The following is a 9,878-nucleotide window of genomic DNA, read 5'->3' as shown; positions in this document are numbered from 1 at the left end:
AACAACAACAACAACAACATAATAAATCTATGTATATCAGGTGCTACATATATTCCAGTAATTTTGATAGGCTGCACTTTTTGGGAAGAGTTGATAATTTAATTCATTACCTTATAACTGCAATTTGATGGAGTCACAACTAGATGGTAATATTGGTTTACTTTGCATAAAAGCCTATGTTTAAGACTAAATGTGTACACTTCAAATTATCTGAGGAGAGAGATGCCCATGGGTATTTGTGACTCAGCTCAGCAATAATTCCCTCAATTCATGAAGGACTAAAGTATTTTTTTCCTCCAGAATAGTCATTGGAAAAATATGGCAGACTCTTTTTAACATTCTTTTCCTCAATGTCAGTCTAAGGATTATGATTTTACATTCTGTACACTTTATAGAGAGAGATACACTTCAGTTAAACTAAAACTACTCCTGCAGATATCCAAAATGGGACTTTCATCAAAACCCTATGGCACACTGTGAAATCATCCTAAACTCGGACGAGCTTGCTAACTCTTAAGACAGATGTTAGTGTGGATGCCCAGGCCCCTGGCTTGCTCACGCGCTCTCTCTCTCACTCTCACTTTTACTATTTCTCCCTTTATGACTTTGGCAAACTGTTTCTTGGGTAAATGTCTGTGAAAATGGATCTACCTCCAAGCAATGCTTAAGATATAGGCAACAATTATGATATGCACTAAGAATCTCTTATGAAATCTACCATTTAAATGTAAACGATTTCTTAATAACCTAAAGGGGCAGAGTCTACATTACCTGAACAATTCCTGTGATTCTCATACTGATTATGACTCTATACTTAAGCTTAGTGTGGAGTAACACAGCTAGCTCTTCCCTATTCTATCTTTATTCCAAGTTGAGGATCAAGTGTGGTATTTAAAGCATGATGTATCTATCTATTCCCGCATCTGTCTGATTCAGGCAATAATACTTGAAAATGTCATTGCTTCTGGCTCTTAATGAGAGAAAACGTGGGAAAGATTGCTGTTAACTGTGAAAACAACCAATTTCATAGGGATCATTGTTATTACTGTAATCAACAGTTTATATAAAACAGCAAACTACTTTTTTTTTTTTCTCATAAAGAAAAGATCCAGACAGTGGCACTGGCTGTGCCGTCCCTGCAAACTGATTGTTAACTGCCAGTCACCCCCCAGTAGTTAGCAAATCAATCTGGTACCCCTCTCAGTGAAGAACATCTTCAGATTTGTTTAGGGCATTGATGTGTTGTGCATAGCTGGGACTTCCCTCTTAGTCTCTGTCTTTTAAAATGGCAGGATGTCAAAGTGTTTGGCAAAGGAAATCCCACAAAAGTGGTGGCTGTAGACTGCGGGATAAAAAACAACGTGATCCGCCTGTTGGTAAAGGTAAGAAATTTGTTCCATCTGAAGGGCGAGGGTGTCAAATATTGATTATTAGTGCTACACTAATTTACTGTTTCAGAGGAAGCTATGCATACCTCAGAAGGTCAAGTTACTTGCTTTTTTTCTTGTTGCCTTTGATCTGAAAAATAACCTGTTTATCCCTGTCAGGGTTGGACAATTAAAAAAAAAAAAGGTAAGCAAAGGCTTTCCAAGACAATCACTGCTTGATTCTAACTCACAGCCACCTCCCGAGGCTATAAATCACAGCTGGAGCCAGACTGCCCATTTCTCCTGCTAAGCTGTACGTGGCTTCAAACTATCGAAGACATGCAGCCTTTGAGTTCACAGTGCAATTTGCTATGGACAATGCCACCGGAGCTTACTAGCGCTTATTTACGCATCTGCTGTGAACAATTTCATATTTTTCCAAATGTCAAGAATCTGCCTCTAGGTAAAGCTGCCTCCGTCTGTCCCACCTACACAACACCTTCATGCAGAATCAAAACCTCATTTCAAAGTTAGAGTTCCTGCCTGGGACCGAGTACCCAATAAGCAAAGTGACTCATTGCCGAGGAGTCAAAATCAACTCTCTCCTGAGTTGTCTTTCTCTCTCTCTCTTGAGTTTTTGTGGTTGTAAATAAGATAGGGGAAGTCTTCTCATCTTTCATTTGTGAAGCTACTGGTAGATTTGAACTCAGAGAGGCCAAGCTTAGCAGCACAGCTCTGCTTACCCGTCTGTAGTGAACAGTGTAACATGTTTAAACCCACATGAAAGAGTTCATTATAAGCCAGTAAAGTAAGCACAAATAAGCTGTATTTACCTTGCTTAGTGGGTAATCGTTCCCTGATAACTGTTGAAATTAGAGATATAGATAACTATATTGAAAAAATGCAAATCCTCAAGTTCCACTGAAACATGAAAGAACATGATTGCTCTTGTCAATGCTCTGTAACATGTAATGCTCGCTGTTCGAGTTCTAGATGGTGAAGGAGGAAATCTAGACCCAGTCTAATGTAACAGCTTTTCCTTTAGGGCTAAATTTATCATGTACTTCCTGTTTGCAGGGATCACGCGAACACATCAGGCAGCATATATTTTCCTAATTACTTTATATTTACTCGTGTGTTGTTGTTGCCGTGTACCATCGAGCCAGATCTGACCCATAGCTGATCCCCCGTGAAGTTTTCTCAGGCTGCGTAGTGCATAACAAGAGATGGCTCGTTTTTATCCCATGGAACAGCTGGTGGATTAGAACTACATACCTTTGTGTTGACAACACGTTTCCATACCATTACTAGAGCTCCTTATATTTACCTGTAGACAACCAATAAAAATCAAACCTTAGGCACTCTTAAGGACGCTTTAATCCCTATAATAAATTGAAATATTTTTAGGGATGTTTTCTTGTCTTCTGTCTTCCACAATTAATTGGTATTGTTCTCTCTTCCCTTATCTTGTGTCCTTGTTTCTAATATATATACACATACAAACACACTCACATAGAGAGAAAGAGAGAGAGAAATGCATTGCCCTGTCACCAAGTTAGCATGAATGTGAGGGATTAGCTAATGTACCTTCTCTAATATCTAACCCACCACAATCCAAAACATTATTGCAGATTCTTGTCCATTTTATTCACACTGTTTTTTATGGCATCCATCTAAGGACACTCTAGTGGCCCAGTCCATAGGCAGTGGCGCTGCTAATCCGAGAGCTACATCTCTCCACGTTCGAATCCACCAGCTGCTCTCAGAAAGAAAGATGAACAGTTTCCTCTCAAGACATTTGTAGGCTGGAAACCATCAAGAGGATCAGCTCCGAATCACTCAAGAACAATGAGTTTTGTTGTTTTTCTGGTTTGAATTTGGTTGGTCTTTCTGTAGAATAATCTGCGTACGGCCTATTCATATTTTCTTTGGCTTCACATTTGTAATGTGTGTTGCTTAACTTCCTATTGTAAACATTTACCTATTTTTGCCTTGGGGCCTTCTTTTATTAGTCCCAGGTTTTGGACAGACAGGAAATGCCATAGAATTAATGGTAATTAGGAGCAGCCCTGAAACAATGATTAGAAAGAGTCAATATATTTGTACCACAGCTTCTTTTTCCCCCTGTGAGTAGAATATCACTAAGGTGATTGTTCTACTCTGACTCTCCCACTGGGGTGAACTCTCATAGTCCGTAGTGGTAATTGCGTGAGAGAACAAGCTTCACTGGAGAATCTCAGAGCATCTTTTCTTTTCAGTCCTTTTGGTATTCCCCAGGAACATCTCTTAAATAAATCTCGATTGAATCCTTGTTTCCAAAATTTTCTAGAGCAATCCTCAACAACTCCTTCCAATATACTGTTATTTGAAGGAGTTAATATTTTTTCTATCAGATTACTAATATTTTTTATGTCGTGAGAAAACCTTAGGGAAGAAGGCTGCTTAAATTGGAGGGAGTTAGTAACGATCAGATGAAAAAGGGCAAAAATAAAAATGGAGAGATGTGGAGCAATTTAAAGATGTCAGAATATAAATTTCTTGGTCTTTCTTAACTTTCTGGCTATTAAAGAGAACCTGGACTTTGACAGCTTTACTCGCCATGTTTTTAGATCCTGAAATCTCTTCTAAATTGTGCAGAAGATAGCTTTATTACTTTTCAGTGTTAACATTTTAATGAAGATATGTTCTTAATTTTTTATTGACTCATGGCTCTATTCATTCCACACAAAATACAATAGACCATCAAAGAACTTTTGCCCAGAATATTAGATTTACTCTTTTTTTTCTCTTCACTATAAAGAATGCCTAGTCAACAGATGAATCAATACCATTACATTTTTGACAAACAAAAGTCTCACTAAAGTGCTCATTCATTTGGTTCTTTTTTAGCGAGGAGCTGAAGTACATTTAGTTCCCTGGAATCATGATTTCACCAAGATGGAGTATGATGGACTTTTAATTGCTGGAGGACCTGGGAACCCAGCTCTTGCTCAACCACTAATTCAGAATGTCAAGAAGGTAAAGTAAGCCTGGGAGCAGTGCGTGTCTGTGTGTGAGGTGGAGTGAGCCTATTCTGTACTGCGGAAAGGGCTAGAACACGTTTCATTTATTCAGGGAACATTCATATTCCCAAGAAAAACCAAAAAGGAGAGAGTTCCAGATTGGGGGGTGGGGGAGAAAAGTTTTTTTTCAGCTCAAGAAATGTTTGTGTAGTGTTCATGAGTTAAAAGAGTTAGTGTCCAACTTCCAAATGAATTTTTTTTTCTCTAAGACTGAAGTAACAATCACTGTCTCACTCCTTCTCTCATTCATTGCCTTAGAGTCTTTCCAGCCCATGGTGACTTTTCACTGGTTTTCCAAAGCTGTAAAACGTAATGAAAACAGATTAACCATCTTTCTCCCTTGGAGCCACTGAGGGAGTCAACCCGTTGGACAAATACAGTTTTTAAGTTAGCAGTGCAACTTGTTAAGGTCTGTTAAGGTGTTATCAGGTTAACTATGACTCATATTGACCCTGTGAACAGCATTTGAATCTTTGTTAAGTCACCAAAATTCCCAAACCTGACCCTGGGATCAATCTGCATTTCTAAAGAAATACTGAATTATACTTAGTTTATCCAGAACGTTAAGTATTTCTGTTGCATTATAGTGCCATGAATTGGTCAATCATGTACGTGTCTGTAGGCTTTCCATTTAGTTGATATTCTCTTTCCCAGGCTGATGAAGGAAACAAACGAGAATGCCTCATTGTTGTTCCTTCTGAGGCAACACTTTCTATACCACTGTCTTATCTGTATCACTGGGTTAATAAAAGTTCTCATTCTCCCTGATTTAGATCTTGGAGAGTGATCGCAAAGAACCCTTGTTTGGAATCAGTACAGGAAATCTAATAACAGGACTGGCGGCAGGTGCCAAATCCTACAAGATGCCTATGGCCAACAGGTAAGATGCTTTATGCCTTTTGTTTAGAGGTCACACTAGCTCTGACATACTATTAGGAACAGAACACAATGGATTTAGAGAATGGCAAGCCATTTTTATTGCCGTTTTGCAAGATAGCCTTTTCTAACAATAATGTTGCTGTAGTTGAGAGTTATTTTTCTTCCCCTAGAATAAATTGAGGTTATAATACTCAGTGGAATGATATTCCAAGGGAAATTGTTCTGATTTTCAGCTCGATTTCAGAGCATTTTAGGAATTTACTGTGATTTAAGAACTGAGAAATTATCAGAGTCTCCTAGTTTCACTTCTTCCCTTCAAATGAAGTTAATTTATTCAATATTGAGCTTTCCCCACAGCCCACCCCAACATAGCATGTAATTCAAAATGATTCAGGACTGAGCAGTCATCCTTAATTAACTCACAAGAAATGGCTCTGGCCTTTGAAATGTCGCTACCTCCTTTAAAATAAGTCCCTGTATTTGTCAGTTTCTGTTAAGCTAGTGAATAACTCTTTCAATTTTTTGTTGTGAGTGCAAATTTCCCTTTTCTAAAACTGATTATTGAAGGTTTACCACACAACAAAGCTCTCTGGATTGATTTTTGTTGTTAAAATGATTGGAATTAACAATCTGTGACTTTTATAGCAAAGTAGTTTTCATGAAGCACTTGAAACCCTCACATTTTAAGTCTTCTTCACTATTTTACAATGAATTCATTTAAATTCTTCTCATCCTTTCGCCATTTTCCAAATTCTCTCCATTTCTCCCCAGAGGACAAAATCAACCTGTTTTGAATATCACAAACAGACAAGCTTTCATTACCGCTCAGAATCATGGCTATGCTCTGGACAACACCCTCCCTGCTGGCTGGAAACCACTCTTTGTGAATGTCAATGATCAAACCAATGAGGTAAGTGCTCTTGGTCAGCCTGTTCAGTGGATACCAGAAAGGAAGGACTTTGAATTCTTTGTCATTTACTCACTTCCTTTCATTAGAGGGGATTTAGTTTGTGGAGTGGGGAGGAGGGTACCCCTCTTTCATAGATAATTTTCACACCCTTCTGCTCTTTAATGTGTAAAAGGACCATGTGGGTGTTGTTTTGTGTTTTCCAGTTGGAACTGACTCTAACTGACTTTCTAGTGTTTTCAGTGACAGTCAGTTACATGAGAGGAGAGTTCCCATCTTTCCACTTAAAAAAAAACTGGTGCATTTGAACTGCATGCCTTTGGGATTGCAGCTCAGCTTCTTACCATGAGGCCTCCTTCTGCTCTTTAAAATGTCATTTCTTTCTGTCTTATTTCCTCGTCATTGAGCTCATTACGTTCTACTGATTGAGTTGTTAATCAGTGCTTGTCTTATTCAATTGTACATTTATTGCTAATGAATGGATAGTCCAATTCTGTTTGGACATTTGAGCTGGTAGATGTCAGTCGAGGAGTCTCTAGGACTAGGGTAGTACTTGAGAAGCTCTAGGGGAAGTGAGTTAGATGCTGTGGGTAATATGAGAATTTGTGTTTATCCTGAACAGAATCCATTGTCATTAAGTGCCATCTAGTTGACTGTGGCTCATAGTGACCTTATGATCCACAGGTTGAAACTTCGTCTTGTCATCTCAAAGCCTAGAGAAGCCCAAAGGCTGACGTACATATCTAGGCTTTTTATTAAGAAAACCACATTCTGACTCCATGGCTTATTTTCTGTTCTTACTGAAATGGTCACACATCAGTCCTCAAGACTCCTGACTCTATGACTTAATGGCCTGTCTAGTGCTAGGATGTTTTTAAGCATTTAGCTCCGTTTTGTTTTATCTGAACTTTCTTGTCCACTGAATAATACATTGCTGCACTTGTACTTGGCATTCCTAGTTATAGCACTTCTTCTTGTTGTTCCTTTAGGGCATTATGCATGAGAGCAAACCCTTCTTTGCTGTGCAGTTCCACCCAGAGGTCAGCCCGGGACCTACAGACACAGAGGTATGTTGGAAAGATAAGACCTATTAAATGCATGTTTTCTTCTTTCTTTTGGACGTTTTCAGAGCATACTAACAGGAAAGCTAAGAAACCACATGAACTAGGTTCTGAACATTTTCAAGAAGAGTGGTTTGCTAGCATATGTTTTGTCTTCATATTTCTTCATGAATATCATAGCAGAAATCGTCTCTTTTTTTCCAATATGTAAAGTGGGAAAGCCCTTAAGAAACCTGATGTGATGCTATTTTTATTTAAACCCATTATCATTCTAATATATTTAGTTCTGAAATTTACAATTGTTGTACTATGCAAATGAATTCCCTCTTGCTCTCTCTTTCTCATAACTGAAATGAAATTTTAATCCCCCATCTGTGACTTCACAAAAATCCCTATAGCAACTGGTCGTCGCGTAGCCTCTGAAGGAGAAAACACAGCAGCAGGAGCAGGGGTGTGAGGGGAGGCGGAGGGCTTAAGGAAAGAACCGTAAGGAATGCATAGAAGGATTGAAATGTTTCAATTTAAATATTTTCTATTTTCTATGTGAGCTGTTGGTTCAATGTTTAAGCACATCTTTGCAAACAGAATTTTCGTGACACTCAGAAAATTTGATGTGACTCTTACCCTCCCATATATCCTAGGACCTCTTTTTTGTGGTACTGACAAAAGAATTGTCAGCAGTTACTATCAGAAAAGATATGTAGGTAAAAGGGGAATGAAACACATTTTTTTTTCCCTCTTGTAAACTACTCTTTCTCATCTGTGTGTTGTCTTTTCAGACACTTGTATTTCTTGTTTTAATTTTATTAGTAAATACAGTTTTTAATAGACAAAGTTAGCATTATATTACCTACCTATGTGAATGGTCAGAGAGCGGAAAACCTTCAAAAAGCTAGACAGACACGGGGACTATGACAATAGGTTTAAGCATGGTGGAGATTGTTAGGATGGTACAGCACAGGCCAAGGTTCAGATCTGTTCTTCATAGGATCGCTATTTCGCTATTAGAGTCAATGTCGTGGTGCATCAAACAACAACAACCCATAATGAAGCTTATTTAAAAAGTTCACACACACACACACACACACACACACACACAGTATTCAGGCATACCTCAGCGACCACCATGATAATGCAAATATTACAAAATTATGAGTCACATGGCCTTTTTGGTTTCTCATTGCATGTATAAGCTATTGATAGAACATACCATACTTTATAAAGTGTGTAAAAGCATTATGGGAAAAGTTTGAAACATTGTGAAAATTATCAAAATGTGACTTCATGGAGACATAAACTGGGCATAGGCTGTTGGAAAAATAGTGCCTACAGATTTTCTTGATTCATGGTTGCCACCAACTTCCAAATTGTTAAAGATGCACTATTTACAAAGTATAGTAAAATAAAGCAGCTTGTAAATGGTGTATTGTCTAATGTGTGAAAATTATTTTTTAATTTAAAATGTAATTTCTTGATTTCTGCAGTACTTCAGATTAGGAACATTCCAATTAAGATACAAAATATCCACTGTTATTTAATCATCTTTTGCTCTGTCAATTAGTTGCAAAATGAATAGCCCTGACTGAAATGATCATGTGTAGGTAAGGTACATAATAACAAGAAGTTAAAGCCCCCCAAAAAGCTAGAATAAAAACCTCAGAAATCCTATCAGGGAAAAGTTGAAGAATAGGCTTGGCTTTTTTTTTTTTTAAGCAAGTAAAATTTTAAAAATTTCAGTTACCTTTTTTTTTTTATTTTATTTTTTTTGTTTTAGTGCCATTGTTACCCCATTCACAACACAAACCAAGCACAAGGCCTAGGTTGAGCTGTATATGGGATCTTTCACTCTGCCTCCTCTTTCTATACAGTCAGTGCAAGAACACAGCCTGTGGTAAACACAAGGAGGCCATCAGTTACCTTTAAGATGCAAAACTGACATCACTTCAATTGTTAGGTAGCTAGAATTTGATTCAGAAGCAGGAAATTATAATTATAGGGGTATGAAACATCTGAAATACTGATAATCTGGAGAAAACACTTTTTTAAATAACAGGAAATAAACTTGCCAATTAGAACTATTTATTTGATCTAACTCATATGGTAGCAGATACTACATTTTCTCAGAGTTGCCAAAAATTATATATTGCTTGGGGTTACTTAGATTAAAACTATTATGCATTATTTATCTGAAGCTCTAATTTAACGGAGAATCTTGTCTTTTATCTGGCAGTCTACTGAAGTGGGAAGTTTCTAACTAGTTGGTTGTTATTTTTTTTTCCTAGTACCTGTTTGATTCCTTCTTCTCACTGATTAAGAAGGGGAAAGGTACCACCATCACGTCAGTCCTGCCGAAGCCAGCACTGGTTGCATCTCGAGTAGAGGTTAGTATTGTTGAGCTTGGTTTTTGTTTAAAGAGTTTGGATTTTCTTCTGTGTGATGGTGTTTCTTTCTTTTGAGGGGTTTTTCTAGGTTTTTTTTTAAAACTGTCATCCTGTCATCCTTATTCGTTGTCCAACTTTCTGATACAAAGAGAGTAATTGATTTTTTTTTTAAATTTAGGTTGTTTATTTTTCATTTCAATGAACATCTACAGAGATTTTGG

The 9,878-nt window shown here is 37.6% G+C and overlaps 1 protein-coding gene across 1 annotated transcript in view; it reads left to right on the top strand.

The window, feature by feature from the left end:
- Nucleotides 1-9,878, top strand: part of CPS1 (carbamoyl-phosphate synthase 1, mitochondrial) — a 140,463-nt gene that overhangs the window by 43,722 nt on the left and 86,863 nt on the right. The window contains exons 7-12 of the mRNA XM_006891930.1: nucleotides 1,293-1,382; nucleotides 4,257-4,385; nucleotides 5,203-5,309; nucleotides 6,080-6,218; nucleotides 7,205-7,282; nucleotides 9,559-9,657. Coding sequence (XP_006891992.1) covers nucleotides 1,293-1,382; nucleotides 4,257-4,385; nucleotides 5,203-5,309; nucleotides 6,080-6,218; nucleotides 7,205-7,282; nucleotides 9,559-9,657 — 642 coding nt within the window. The remainder of the gene's footprint in view (nucleotides 1-1,292; nucleotides 1,383-4,256; nucleotides 4,386-5,202; nucleotides 5,310-6,079; nucleotides 6,219-7,204; nucleotides 7,283-9,558; nucleotides 9,658-9,878) is intronic.

The sequence above is a fragment of the Elephantulus edwardii genome, unplaced genomic scaffold (assembly GCF_000299155.1).
Source record: "Elephantulus edwardii isolate Elephantulus edwardi_28Jun2011 unplaced genomic scaffold, EleEdw1.0 scaffold00106, whole genome shotgun sequence".
In the NCBI taxonomy this organism is placed as follows: domain Eukaryota; kingdom Metazoa; phylum Chordata; class Mammalia; order Macroscelidea; family Macroscelididae; genus Elephantulus; species Elephantulus edwardii.
This window is presented reverse-complemented; position numbering and strand designations above follow the sequence as displayed.